We start from the raw sequence: 15,581 nt of genomic DNA, 5'->3' as shown, positions 1-15,581 counted from the left end.
TCATTAAATAGTTACCAAAAACAAAAGAGACAAGAACACATGATGTTGGCTCTCTGGCGGGGCGAAAACCTCTCAGTCTTTGAGAGAAAAAGTTGCACAAATTCTTCTTATAGAGATTCCAATTGACAAATACCAAGACCATGACCCTTGACCTATTTAGCCACTCCAAGACCAAGAAACCAATCCTCTTCTTCGTCATTGTGGAGATCATCATCACTGCCACTGAAGTCATCACTCATTAGGGGAATTTTAAGGTCTAAAATGGGCCTCCAAAGGAAATTATAAAATAATAGTGGAAATAATAAAATAAGATTAGATTACATCATCAAATTTTAGAGGGAAAAAAGAAAAACTATTTTTTCAACTTCTCTCCCTATGGGTTTACTCAAATTTCGAGTAGGAACACACGTTGGATGTAGAATTTGATTCCTCATCCAAAGAGTACCCATGTTGCATACTTTCGATGGACCCTACTACAAGAAAAATGAGAAATACATGAAAAATGTTGAAAAAGTTGAAAATACAAGTTGAAAAAGACAAGAAAAACATGAAAAATGTTGAAAAAGTTAAAAATGCAAGTTGAAAAAGTAGTTTTATTATTTTATTAGTTTTTAGTGTTTTTACCCAAAAAATGGTGAATCATCCCCCATGGTTGACATCATCATCTTGAATCCTATTGGTTCTTATGAAGTTTATTTTGGTTGTACATTTTTCTTAGGAGGACCATTTTAGACCTCAAAAGTTCTCTAATGGATATATCACTGAGGCCTTCACTACTGCACCACCGAGATCTTTATTATTGCTGCACCTTCACCGATAGCTTCATCACTGCTACACCATTGCTGCACCTTCATCGAGATCTTCATCACAACAATGAGATCTCCATCCATATATATATATATATATGAGAGCTGTGCTGAAGTCTTCATCATGATCTTGACCTTGTAACTTACATCTTAATCAAGATCATGACTGAGATCATGATTACAACTATGTTGAGGTCATGATTGTGTCTAGGATGTATGCCACATCGAGATCATCCTCATCACAACTATACTGAGACTGTGACTGAGTCTAGAGTGTATGCTGAGAGGGTATCACTGTGAGATCACCTATATCCTCCACATCACACATAAGCGGAGACTGTGACTGCATTTAGTATGCCGAAACAAAGATCTTCAAGATCATAGTAACCAACAATGTTTCCCTAGCAAGGCCTTGACTGACAACTTTATCTCTCATTAGATCAGAACACAATGTTGGTGAGACCAATGACTATAAACACCTTCATCATTGTCTCTCAATGTACATACCCATCTGGTTGTTCACTAAGTATGACCTTCTAGGACTATTCTTATCCTGGGTTCCTAGCCCTCAAAGAATATCATTCCTCTTGCCTACTCTTATCTTGGATGCCCTACACATCCTTAAAGAGCATCGGATGCCAAATGATTACCCTATCCTCCATTCTTTCTTCCCAAGTGAAGACAAGAATGTTGTGTCTATCTCTCCCTCTCAAATAGGGAAGACAAGCCTATTCCTGTAAAGGAATGTACCCAAGTTCCCTCTGACTAGGAATTTGCCCAAGCTCCGTCTTGGTTAGGGACTTGTCAGAGCTCGCTCTCAGCTAGGGACTCTCCTTTTTCATCAACAACTTCTTCTAGTGGGTCCTTCAGTTGCTTGATCACTTTCTTTCCTTGATGTCATGAAATTCAGTTGAGCTTTTTCTTCGTAGGGCATCGACAATCAAACACTTTCCTTCTTAGTTCGTCATGTCATTCTTTTCTCCATGGAAAGTGGCCTTCTTGATACATATCTGGAACCTTCGTCATCTAGCTACTTCTTCCTCATCATGTTTCTTTCAAGAATTTCCATCCACCACATGAATGCTAGTTGTACTTGCACTTGCAACTCTTGTTCTAGTAGCTCTGCATAAACTCATCCTAATATTATTCAAGAAATAAAAACATAACATTAAATCAAATAGTACCTTATGAGATGGCTCTTCATCATGACATCTTCCTGTAGGTATCAACATCCTGTATACATGTTGACACATCTCCTAAAGATATCCATTGTTAAGGGTCTACATCTTTTTCAAACTTCCATTAGAGTCTTCAGATATTTCCGGGAGATTTCCTAGTCAAATCTTCTTGGTCTTTTCGATGTTGATCGCATTCATCATGGTTGCATATCTCACGATGTCTTCCTTCCTTACACATTCCATTACTAGGAGCTTCCAATCAGAGTTCGTTAATCGTAGTCAACCACCTCATACTTCATATGAGGACATATTATGTTGATTTCATCTAGTGTGACTTATGCTTTCCTGCATTCTTTTAGAGGAGGAGATCCTTTTCCCTTGATCATGCTTCTCAAGATAGAAGTAGTGATCCATGTTACTTGCAACCATATGACATGACTTTATAATATTAAATACAAGCATACATACCTCATTTTACCTTTAGGTCATCTAGGCTTCTTTCAACAGCTTCCTTGATTGAAAAGATCTTCAATCCCTTGATCTGCTTCATTTCTCATGTCATCATACCATCATCCCATGAATTCCATAAGTTGGAGTTCCTGATGAAACACTTGCTTCCTCTCTAGATTAGTGAACCCTCCAATGAGGATTCCATCAGAGAATCTTGAGGATCTTGCATATCCCCATCTGGCAGATGTTTCCTTTTTGACTTGATGTATGATGAGCCTTGTCCTGGATGACTTCTTCAATGTCCAATGAGGTTCCCAAGAGCTATATCCTTCATGTTTGACTACCATGGATTTTGTTCCTTCTATCCTTCATGATTCCCATGGTGATGTTACGAGCTTTTGTTTCTAATGCTTCCATGATGCCACAATGCATCTTATTATCGTGGTCATATCTATAAAAAAAAGATTTAGGCGCTTATGAGAGGACCCTTTTGTGAGGGATTTCATCTCAATCATAGTAGAGATCTCTTACTCCCTCTTTCCTTGGCCCTTTTCTTCAGCTTCCTCCATCTTTTTGGTGATATGGGCTTTCTTTTCATAATCTTTCCATAACACTGTTTTGTCTTGTTTGAGGACCAAAATTCCCTTTTTTCTGCAAATGTTTGAGTCCTTTAACCTTCAACACTTTTGCCTTCAACTTGTCTTTTCTATCTAGCATAGAGACCACAAGTTGTCGAATGAGGTAACCTTCTTGTCTATGGACATTTGTTACCTTGCTTATCAGTTAGAATGATGATGATTATCTTCTTATCCTCTCTCCTAGATCTCCAATTGAGATCTTATGGAGATATCCCTTCATTCTTTGATACCTTCAATTTTGTGTAGATCAGGTCTAAGTGATACGACCTTCTTTTCTGCATTTTCAGAGAATATATCTTCTAGCATTTCATATATCTCTTTTCTGTCTCCTCTCTTGCTACATAGGGATGAGAGGACCTTTGACTGATTTCATAAGAATCCTATGAGTCCCTTGATCCTTTTACATGCATTCAAATAATGCTTGACCTTCAAAGACTTTTCCATAGATATCAATGACTATTCTTTCGGGGACTATATCTATCCTCCTTTCTTATGCAAGAAATTTCGATCACCCAACCAATTTATAGATCTCCTTGCAAACACAAAGTCATTTAACCAAACTTCATTATAGAATGAAAGATACTTACTTGGCAAGTGAAGATGAACTCTTCTACTTGATTACTTTGATGATGGTTGAAGAAGATGAAAAAACCTTTCTTCAATAGAAAAGGTTGCTCCTTTTGATGAGGATGATTTACTGCTTCTTTGAATGATTTTTTTCTAGGGCAGGGAGATGAGCCTTGCTTGTTTTTATAACCTTGAAGATGACAATGCCTTCTTACCTTCTCTATGCTTTGCCTTCTTTTGTAGTGTAGATCAGCACTGTATCTAGGGTTTCAATTTTTTTCAAGACGATGTGATCTTCGTTTTTGAGGTCCCTCGAGCTACCTTGCTTTGTAGACAACTTGATGAGGGTTTTGGTGGCCTTTTGATGATGACCGCGGAAACAAAAGCACTTGCTGTTGTAGACTGCTTCTTCGATCTAGGTTTTGATCAAAATTAGGGTTTGATTCTTTAATGTAGATCTTGATCCTTTTCTTTGATAACCTCCAAATTGCTTTGATGCCCTTCTTTAAACTTGATCCTTGAATGTCTCTTTGCTGCCCTTCCTTTAGCTTCAACACCTTAGCTCTGATACCATGTTGAAGAATCTAGGGTAATTATGCTAATAAGATTCTTTTCACAACGATAACTACTTGTGAGGTACTTTTTACCTTTTCTCATTAGCACAATCTTCTCTTGTTATTATTAGAGTGTGATTACTTACTTCATCAAATAGATACCAAAAACAAAAGAGACAAGAACACAAGATGTTGGCTCTCTGCCAGGGCTAAAACCTCTCACTCTCTGAGAGGAAAACCCGCACAAATTCTTCTTAGAGAGATTTCAATTGACGAATACTAAGACCACGACCCTTGACCTATTTAGCCACTCCAAGACCAAGACACCAATCCTCTTCTTCGTCATTGCTGAGATCATCATCACTGCTACTGAAGTCATCACTGTTGTATCACCGAGGCCTTCACTACTACACCACCGAGATCTTTATTATTGCTACACCCTTGTTGCACCTTCATTGAGATCTTCATCACTGTTGCACCTTCATCGAGATCTTCATCACAACAATGAGATCTCCATATATATATATATATATATATATATATATATATATATGAGAACTGTATGAAGGTCTTCATCATGATCTTGACCTTGTAACTTACGTCTTCATCAAGATCATGACTGAGATCATGATTACAACTATGCCAAGGTCATGATTATGTCTAGGATGTATGCCACACCGAGATCCTCCTCATCACAACTATATCGAGACTGTGACTGTGTCTAGAGTGTATGCCGAGAGGGTATCACTGTGAGATCACCTAGATCCTCCACATCACACATAAGCCGAGACTGTGACTGCGTTTAGTATGCCGAGACAGAGATCTTCAAGACTGCAGGGAGGTCGAGACTTCATCTCTGTACCCATCTGAAAACCACAAAGATGCTTGTCCGAAATCTGTCTTTCTGTGGTGACCCTAGCTGCATATATATAGTGGTTGCCCATCATAAATAAGTCGACTTGTCATGCTGAACAGGTGTGTCTCCATATGTGAGCTGACTTGACTTTCTTTGTTATTGTTTGGAGGCCGACTTCTTCAAGAGGGATTGTGCTTGTCTTTGGAGGGCTTCTAGACAATTATATAGACTTGTATACATTAAACATAGGCTCAAGAAGAGCTCTTCATACATGACATTAATTCTAGACTTCTAAATGACAAATCCTATTATTCTAAAATCACTTGCTCATGAAACCCATGAAGCAAGTTTACAATAATAATTTTGTTCTCTTTATTACATCATTTACATAAGTCATAATTACATGTCATTATGAAGAACGAACCTAGTTACAATTTCTTCAACAAGACCTCTATTAATCATTGGAGGGTTACTTCAACCTCAAATCACTCAAGACAACTCATGACTCATTAAGATCAAGTCTTTAAGCACACACCAAGCAAGCCTTTGGATAAAAAAATGGATCAGTTTACCTCTACGTGTAGTTGGGAAGATGTCAAGGTCAATTTAGATGAACATTGAGCCATGAACATGCCATGGTACAAGGGTAGCTATAACGAGGGAAGCTCACACATTGGGTGTATGGATGCAGGAGGGAGCAAGCATGGTACATGAGTTACAACGACCTTTGTTTTCGACGCTTATTCATATGCCTTTTGCCTTTTATTGATCTTCCTTTCTTTATTGCTCGGGGCTCTAGGAGATGAGAGATTGATGTGTATGATGAAGTAGTGATTACCAATGTTTTACAAAACGGACTCGGATTCGGACTCGGTCGAGGATCGACTCGGAAACGGAAACGGAAACGGCAATGACTCGGCCGGCTCGATTTCAATGACTCGGTCGTTGTAAAAAATACATTAAATATTTATTTTTTTTATAAAAAAACATAATTTTAAATATTTTAAACATAATTTTAAAGATTTTCATTCAAGTTTCCAAACACACAACATTATAATATACATGGAAGACAACATATGATCAAAGTAGGCTCATGAACCAATCCATTATATCAAAATGGTACGGTGTACCCAATGGCAATAGTAAATACATAGTCAACTGTAGTCTGTCTGTGTCATACATGATCAAAGACTCAAGAGTCAAAACAAAATACAAATAACCAAGGAGGCTAGTAGCTACTGGCTACTGCCAGAGGAGCCAAGATCATCTCGACCAATCTCTGGATCATCATCATCAGAGCCAGACAAGGAGCCCCATGGCTCCTCCTCATCATCATCGTCTCCAACTGCAACTGTAGAAGTGGTGCCAGTACCAGTACCACTAGGCTGTGAAGCAGATGCAAGCTGAGATAGAGTACAAATGCGGCTGCGCTTCTATCGTGGCTGAGCAGAGGAAGGCGAAGCACCTACAACTGGAGTCCTACTAGCTGGCTGTGAGACTGAGGCTGGTGGATTGGGATCTGCATTCAACTGAACACGCTGCAGTGGATCTCCAACATCAATTTCATCAAGATCCTCATCAGGATCAAACTCTGGTAGACGACTCTCCACTACCCAATCTGATGTTGGATCAATGTCTTCCAACACAATGGGATCTGAATCAGGTCTTTTGTTCAGCAATTGGTTCCGTCTGAGCCGAAGGTTGTATTGGACAAAAACTAGATCATTCAACCGTTTTTGCTCCAAACGGTTTCTCTTCTTTGTGTGAATCCTCTCAAAGACAGACCAATTGCGCTCACACCCAGATGCACTGCAAGTTTGACTCAAAATACGAATTGCAAACCTTTGCAATTCAGGGCACTGGCCACCAAAGGCCTCCCACCATTGTGCTGCAAAAAACATAGGAGTGTAATGAATTATGAGTTAGATGAAGGCTGAAGCTCAACAAAATTACAAATTATATCTAACTTGAAATTGAGAAATTGAAAATTGAAATTTTTGTTTACCTGGCTCATCTGCTTCTCTTGCAATCTTTGCTAGGTTCTTCCCAAAGGTACCTGTTGCATTGCTGAAGGATGTGACCTGCTGATGTATCAGTAGCTGATCAGACTCCGATGGGACCATGCGCTCAATGCAATCAACCAGTCCATCTCTGACCTCCCCCCTCAAAGCTCCTGACTCCTTAGCTTTATAATGATACCGTGGGTTCAAAAAATACCCAGCTGCATGTATAGGGCGATGGAGTTGATTGTTCCATCTTTCATCAATGATTGCCCAAATGGGCCCATACTTTGCCACTCTATCCTTGTATGCTGCCTTTATTTGCTCCTTTGCTTGATCCATAGCCTCATAAATGAAGCCCATAGCCAACCTTTCCCCATCCACCAACCGCAACACCTTAACTAGTGGCTCAGCAACCTTCACAATCTCTGTTGCCTTTCTCCAAAAAGTTTCATCATGGACTTTCCTTCTCAATTCTCTGCCTTCTGGTTTGTTAGACCAACTGCTATTATTCCAATCATCACTGGAAAACATCTTTTGCAAGTTTCTATGTTGGGAAAGCATAGATTGCAATGTCAAAAAATGTGTAGCAAATCTAGTGATGGCAGGCCTAATAATATCCTTGCCTCCAGTGTGTTTCCTCATGATACTCAAAACCAGTGTATGATTGTAGATAAATTTTGTTATGCTTTTGGCATTATCTACAGTGTTTCTGACCCAATCTAATTTCCCAATATCCTCAAGCATGAGGTCTATGCAATGTGCAGCGCATGGGGTCCAAAAGATGGTCTTGTGTTTTTCCTCTAACAGTCTACCAGCAAGAACATAGTTAGAGGCATTGTCTGTGATGATTTGAACAACATTAGCCACCCCCACACCCTGAATAACCTCATCCAATAGCTGAAACAACAAGTGGCCATCTTTTACCTTATCAGATGCATCAACTGATTTTAAAAACATGGTTCCCTGTGGGCAGAAGACAAGAAAGTTTATGATGGTACGGTTTCTTTGATCAGTCCATCCATCTGACATGATGGTACACCCTGTTCTTGCCCATGATTCCTTGAAATCTTGCAAATACTCATTAATTGATGTAATTTCTTTCTGCAAACGAAACCCCCTTAGCTCTTGCATAGTAGGGCCTTTGAAGCCTTTTCCAGCAGCATGTATGGCCTCAAACATAGGCTCATAATATGGTGAACGAGCAGCATTAAAGGGGATATCAGCATCATACCACCATCTAGCTATGTAGTCACAAGCAATCTCCCTCAATTCTTTCTTCCAATGGTCATCTAAAGTGGGCTGAGAAAGACCTTTACTAACTTCAGGACCATGTGCATCTGATGGAGAGGAGCCTGAGTGAGTGAAAAAACTTTTGATAGTCCCATCACCCTTCATTCTACCCTTTCCCTTATCTTGAACAGAAGCAAAAGAGGGAGGAACATAACGGAAAGGGTTTGATGCATCAGTGTGAGGGATAGAGGAAGAACCCTCAAACTCATAGTGGGGGTTGGCAGCCATCATTTTTTGTATCTCCCTCTTCCTCCCAATTTCAGCCTGTATCTCTTTTTGCCTAGTCTTTTCTTCTTGAAATTTTTCAAAGCTTTCCAACAAAGTCTTTCTAATCTCCCCAATTTCGGGGGATTTACATGCAGTAATATTGCCTTTAATCCCTGCCAAGTGTTGTTTCAGCCTATGAATCCCCCCAGGACCTGACTTAATTTTCCTATGGCAAAACTTGCAACACATCTCATCATCAACCATTTCAACATATGCCCAAGCAGCATCTTTTGCTCTAGGTGCCATTTTTTGACTAGGAAAACAATCTGAAAATGAAAAATAAAAATAAAAATTGATTCAATGTTCATTTATTTGACTAAAAACACTCTCTAAGCTATCTTTATATGCACCTAAAATTTAATAAGTAAAAACAGATTTATAGAGGTGGAAAAAAATACCTCCAGGCACAAACTGCCTCCTCAAACTTGCTCCAAAAATCAGCTCCTCAATGCTGCTCCAAATGGCTGCCCAAGAAGCTCCTCACTCCAGCTACAATGCTCCTCCAAGACTCCTCACTGCTGCTCCAAAACAAGCTCAAGAACTGCTCACTAACTCTCAAAGAAGACTCTCACTCAAATGCATAAGACTGCTGTGAGTGAAATGAGAGCATTTGGCTGTCTTAAATAGAGTTTGGGAGGGGGAAATGGACCCCAAATGCATTTAACTAATCACATAAACCTTTTCATGTCCACAAACCCTAACTAAATCAGCTCCAAATCAGCAAAAAAGTAATTTTTTTTAAGTGAAATCGCTGCGGCGCTGCCCAGCCGGTTCCAATCGGTACGGCCGTTTTTTGACGTGACCCAGCCGGGTTGACCGGGTCAGCTGTGACCCGGCCGAGTCATTGGCTGACTCGGCCGGGTCATAGCTGACCCGGTCACCGAGCCGGGTCAATGGGCCGTTTTGAAATTTTTTTGTTCAACCCGGATCGAAACGGCCGTTTCGGAGTCAACCCGGCCGTTTCGTAAAACACTGGTGATTACCCCCTTAAGGTTGGGCAGTTCATCACCCACCTAGGGTTGGGACAACCATGGGTTCCTTAATGATGCAGGGGGCACTCACAGGGGGCCCTAGGAACTAGGGTGATGGCCATAGTGATAGGGGGTAGAGCTCATGTTTGGATTTTGCCCGCATGCTAAATTTGTATGTCCCAACCATCTTTTGCATTTTGTGGTACATTTCTTGTTATAAGTGGCCAAATTATGTTTTTTATCTTTCTTTTTAGCTGCATCCACCTCTAGGGCATCATTCCAGGCTTGATCCAAAGTGTGGACAAGGGGAGGGGGAGGCTAACACCTTGTGGACCCAATGGACAAATGTGGCTCTGGATGGGAGAAGTGTGAAAAAGGGTTGTAATGAGTGGAGTGGAAGGGAGTGAGATATATGGTGTCGGGGAGTGGGACCGCGCAACCAAAATTAGGGTTTCTGGTGTAGTGCCACTGCTAAAGCTAATAGCCAATAGAGGAGAACCCACGAGACTTGGATACAAGACTAACCACTAAGTTGGGAAAAGTGAACAAGAGTACAGTCTACGCCCATGCTTTCTGCCAAATCCCCCTACTAATCCATGTCTATTTGTGCCCAAGAAAATCAAGCATAAACAACCAATTGCATTATGAAAAGTCATACCTTCGAGTTTGGAAGGCCCACCTTCAAACATACGGTCATACAGATGGACAAGAGCACACAATGGTTGACTGGGGTGATAGAGAATGGTGCCACATCGAGCTATCTGGTGGTTGCAAGGGGCTACTGGCTACTGATTGAAGTAAAATTTACAGGAAAATTTTCTCCTATATTTGGCACCTACTGGTGGTGGGTAACACCCCTAATTCAGAGAAGTATACCCTCAAAGCTAGCCAAAATTCGACCTCTGAGGTAGCCAAAAAGCCACAGAGACACCTCAGATGTGTGAGCGAGAAAAACTTCAGGAGACAGGGCCAAACCTTTGCCCAAAACCTGCTGTAAGTATGCTTAATGTTCTTCAAAAATTTGTGCCGCTCCAGCATAGAAATTTTCCCTTAATCACAACTTCAAACAAGCATGGAAAGTCTGCAATGTAGATCAGAACTAGGCTATAGAATCACAGAGATAAGTCTTGGATTGGCCAAAATGAATACCCTCTGAGTCAACAAATTGATTTAGAACCCCAACAAAGAAGCAAGAGGAAACGATAAATCTTTAAGTGCCCATAACTGTCTCCAAAAATGGCCTGCTCCTTGGTTACTTGTGACTACACCAAGTCTTTGAATTTTGCATAGATATTTCAGATCATGAGTTGATGCTCCACGAAGGACAAATGAGCCCTATTTATATAGGCATGGAGGCTTCTAGTAGGGGGCTGACTTGATCATAAAGGAGGGAAGTTGACCATACCCAAATAATTTGAATTTCAAAATTAATTTGAAAAATTGAATTTTAAATTCGAAATATTTTGGAGCCAAAACAAATTTCCTTTAAGTATGAATTTAGCAATTCGAAAATGTTATTTTTAGTTTACTTTAGAAGCTAATTAATCATTTTAGATGGAAAGGTAAATCCGCACACATGATAATAAGCAAAATTTCTTCAACATTGTCTAATCCAATGTTGCACGAAGCAGAAGCGAAGCGGGGACGCCGAAGTGTCATTTTCCAAAAATCTAGGAAGCGAAGCGTCCATGGAAGCGTCTGCTATATATATATTTATATTTTTTTGCATTTATACTCAAAACAAACATCCCAAATACCAAATTAATTGTAGAAGACATGAAAACATGCATATTTTTGCATAAATCAAGATAGATATGGCATCCATGATTCCATTGTAGTTGCTAGTAAGTACAACAATCATCTATATTCTAGCTATTACAAACATACATCAAATTTTTAAGCATATTATAAAACATAAAACATTTAAGCATATTATAAAACATAAAACATAGAGCATATTATGATTTATCTAGCAAGTGAGCAACTGCCAACATTTGTCATGTCCAAAATTCAAATAATAATGTTTACAAAATATGTCACTTGGTCACCGCCAAGACAAAAAAGGTTCAAAATTCAAATTCTCAAGTCTGCAAGTCTAATGAGTAATCTATGACAAAAAGTAGTAGATTGTGAATATATCTACTAATCTCTCCTCCTTCCACCACGAAGAGAACGTGGCGGCGGGCCTCCACGTGGTGGCAATGAAGAAGATGGTGCCTGTGGAAGTTGTGGCACTGAAACTGATGAAGAAGAACCCCCTGCTGTTGGTGTTGAACCATGGAACCTAGGAACCAAGGGACCAGATGGGGGTAGGGGTGGCATATTATCAACACGATCATCATCATCCTGGAATCGCTCAAAAAATTCATGCAAAAAAAAAAACACTAGTTAACAAAAAAAATAAAAACATGAATTAGAGAAATGCTTTATAAGGAAAAATTGGAAAATTCATACCACAATGGACATACCTGGATAAGAGCATCCTCTAATTGCTCTAATCGCAACACTCCATCCTCCAAATTGGGCTCCTCTGGATTCTTGTCCCAAATCAACAAGTCTTTATTAGACTTTGCATCTTCACAGTAATGGGACAACAATCGCAAGTTGTAATGAACATAAACCAAGCTCTCTGCCTGGTCTAAATTCATCCTGTTCCTTTTAACACTGTGGATGAAAGAATAAGAGCTCCAACACCTCTCTGCAGAAGAAGTGTTTACCACCTGTGATAGCACCCACAATGCCAAAGCCTGTAGAAGTGGAGTACCCCCTCCATGCATGTTCCACCACTCGAGAAGAAAAAGTCTCTCGATCTTTAATTGCATGCATGCTCCCAAATGGACCAGTGTTAAGCATATAGTTGCTCACCTGTCTCCGTACCAATGCAGCGTCCTCCTCATCAGGGATTAATTTACTCAATGCAACCATATATTTTTTGTGAACCTTCTGATCTTAGTGTAGTTTTCTCCTGCTTCCCCCCTAGGTGCTGGTGTTGAAAGCCATGATGGATGATAGTATTTAGGTGTCAAAACATATGCTAATGCATGCAATGGAACATTTAGCATTTCCCATCGGTTTTCCACCTTTGCATGAATATAATTGTACAAGGTGCTATCTCTAGGCTCAACAATGTCTTTAATCTGCCCCAACATGCTATCCATTTGCTCATACACCTCCCCAATTACTGGTTGATGTGAATCTGCAAACTTGATCATGGAATAAATTGGTTTGGTGAATTGCAAAACATATTTAACCTGTGCCCAAAAGTAACTGTCAAGAACAGTGTCCTTGACTGCATTAGCACCATCTATGTCAGTGTTAATTTCATCCCATGATTCAGCACACACTAGATTAGTTAAAGCTTGTCTCACCTTCACTAGCCGCCTAAAGGTGAGGTAATAACTAGCAAATCTTGTCTTTGCAATTTTAAGCAACTGCAACTTGGAGTAAGTGCCATAGAAGTAGTTTACCCTTGTATGCCCTGTGATGAATTTAATGAGCTGCTTCCCTCTCCTGTAAAGCTCAGTAATCCACCCACATTCTTTGTGCTTCACAATATCATGCATCAAAAGGTTCAATGTGTGAACCAGGCACCCAGACCAAAAGATGTGTGGATAAGTACGCTCAATAATTTTTCTTGCTGCCTTACAATTTGCTGCATTATCTATGATCACTTGAACCACATTATTCGGACCAACATCTTTGATTGATTTCAATAGGAGATCTGCAATGTTTTGTGCAGATGCAGTGATGGAGGAGGAGTCATGACATGCAATAAATACTGCACCACTAGAAGAAACACCAAGAACATTTATCAAATGTTGGTTTCTAATATTTGTCCACCCATCTGATACAATGGATACCCCAGAATCTACCCACTCATTTGTAAAACGTGTCAAAGCTCTTTGAACCTTAGCTTTTCCTCTTTTTAATAACACTGTTCTAGCTTTCTCATAGTTGGGGGCCTTGTATCCTTTTGGGGCTTCATTGATGGCCTTTACCATTTCATGCCAATAGGGAGAGCGAAGCACATTGAATGGTACACCGCAAGCACAAAGAAAATGGACTATCTTTCCATCCACATCATCCCTCCTAGCAACATTAAGGAAATCCCCTATTGTTCTTCTACCTCCAGAGCTTGCAGAAGTACCATGAGGAGATGAGCAACTATCAAATTTAGAGGTTGCACTTGATTCAGAATGAGTTTTTTGTTTCTTGTTTTTTTGTTGTGCAGCCATCTCTATTTGGATGTATTTTCTTCTTTCTTCATTTGAAATGTTTGGGCAAATTTGTACCCCCACAGGACCCTTTTTTTCATCACTGTCCAGCGCCCCACAAAGATGCCTCCTCAGACGGGTATATGAACCACAATATGGTTTTTCTCCATGACAACCATGAGGGCACACAAATTTGTAAGATCCACCACCCTTTCCCCCAACAAGTTTGGTCACATAGTTCCACAAGGGTGTTGATGTAGCTTTCCCATCTTGTGTTTCAGTGTCCCCTTCAGGTTCATCCCCTTCCTCTTCAAACCCTTCCTCCTCATCATAAATTGGGTCACTCATATTGGGACCACTGTCCTCTTGTGTTTCTTCCCTTCTATTTCTATTCTCCTTTGCCATCATTAAAACCAAGAGTGGAATGATACATAGAAGCCAAAAGAACACCATCTTGGAATATGGATATAGGTGGTGGACAACCTGTAAGTAAAGGAGCAAGTAGAAACAATGGGAAAGAGTAGGAGAGGGAAGAGAAAAATACAAAAAAATTGTCAAAAAAAATAAGGGAGTTTGGGGTTTGAACTTACCTCTTTAGCTCTTGTAGATGAAGCCTTCCAAGCTCTTACTCCAAGCTCCTCCTCCTTCTCCTAGCTCCTCATTCTTCACTCCTCCAAGCTCTCCTCTCTTCTCCTCTCCTTTCCTCTCTTCTTTTCTCCTCTCCTCTCTTCTCTTCTCCAACTCTCATAAATTCAAACTAAGAAAATGAGGAATGAATGGGGGCTTTATTCTTTTCATTCCTCACCTTAACCTCACTCCAACCTCACCCTAACCCACCCCCTTTATGCTAAGTTAACATAAATTAAAAAAAAATAAAAAAAAAATGTTTTTTTGCCTTGCACGCAGCCTCTTTCCTGAAGCGTATGGGAAACGTACGCTTCCTCCTCCGAAGTGCCATGCTTCTGAGGCCCGAAGTGCTGTACGAAGCGTGCTTCGGAAGCCTTGAAGCGGCGCTTTCGTGCTGCGCTTCCAAATTTCCAGGAAACGACAAAAAATGTCAAAGCGGCGCTTCCGAATTCGGAAGCGCCGCTTGCGGCCAAGCTTCCTAGGTGCTTCCTATGGGACGCGCTTCGGGGCTTGGAACCGGGGGGGGGCGGGGGGGGGGGGGGCTTCCTGCAACATTGGTCTAATCACCAAGCTGACTTTCAATATCTATTTGGGGATCCATGACCACGCATGGGGGCTTTTAAATTCAAGAAGCCATATCTCCTCAACTGAGAGGACCCATGTGACGCGCTACCTACTTTTGGAATCGACACAACAAGGGGAATCAAATGAAGATGGTTATGGGAGCAAATGCATTGATCTTCATCCTCAAATTCTTCAACAAGTGTAGGGCATTATGATCATGCATGTGAGGTTCCAGTACATCTTAACTGTTGAAAAGCCTAGTTCATCCTCTTTATAGATAATTACTTTTTATGATAATTATTAGTTTAATCTTCTTCTTGATATCTTTTCCATCGTAAAGCAATTACACAGAGGAGCTCAAGAGTAAAGCAAAAACACCATAAGGATCATAAAGAGACAATCACACAAGAGCACAACATTTTACCTTGGGAAAACCCACATGGGGGAAAACCCAACAGTCCTTTACTTATAGAGTCAAATCAAGAGAGACATCAAAGTCAAGGTAAAAGACAACTGGCCAGTATGGATGATAAGCTCAAACTCTCATCAAGAATCCAAGTCTGCCCTCACCAAAAATGATTGCAACCACAAAGATA

General features: G+C 40.3%; 2 protein-coding genes across 2 annotated transcripts in view; one reads left to right on the top strand and one right to left on the bottom strand.

Moving 5' to 3' along the window:
- Window positions 1-15,581, top strand: part of LOC149236052 (F-box/WD-40 repeat-containing protein At3g52030-like) — a 344,460-nt gene that overhangs the window by 144,753 nt on the left and 184,126 nt on the right.
- Window positions 6,056-9,325, bottom strand: LOC149236053 (uncharacterized). Its single transcript, XM_089461499.1, has 2 exons — window positions 7,055-9,325; window positions 6,056-6,937 (listed from the first exon to the last, which is right to left on the bottom strand). Exons 1-2 carry the CDS (start codon window positions 8,853-8,855, stop codon window positions 6,483-6,485), a joined length of 2,256 nt encoding a protein of 751 aa, XP_089317625.1. The 5' UTR covers window positions 8,856-9,325; the 3' UTR covers window positions 6,056-6,482.

The sequence above is a fragment of the Pinus tabuliformis genome, chromosome 8 (genome assembly GCF_031772625.1).
Source record: "Pinus tabuliformis cultivar Carrire ecotype Pingquan chromosome 8, CPIR1, whole genome shotgun sequence".
NCBI classification, from domain to species: Eukaryota; Viridiplantae; Streptophyta; class Pinopsida; order Pinales; family Pinaceae; genus Pinus; species Pinus tabuliformis.
This window is presented reverse-complemented; position numbering and strand designations above follow the sequence as displayed.

Coding starts and splice junctions, on each gene's coding strand:
- LOC149236053 (XM_089461499.1), bottom strand. CDS start 8,855: ATGGCACCTAGAGCAAAAGATGCTGCTTGGGCATATGTTGAAATGGTT. Junction 6,938..7,054: donor AAGAGAAGCAGATGAGCCAG/GTAAACAAAAAT, acceptor TGTTTTTTGCAG/CACAATGGTGGGAGGCCTTT.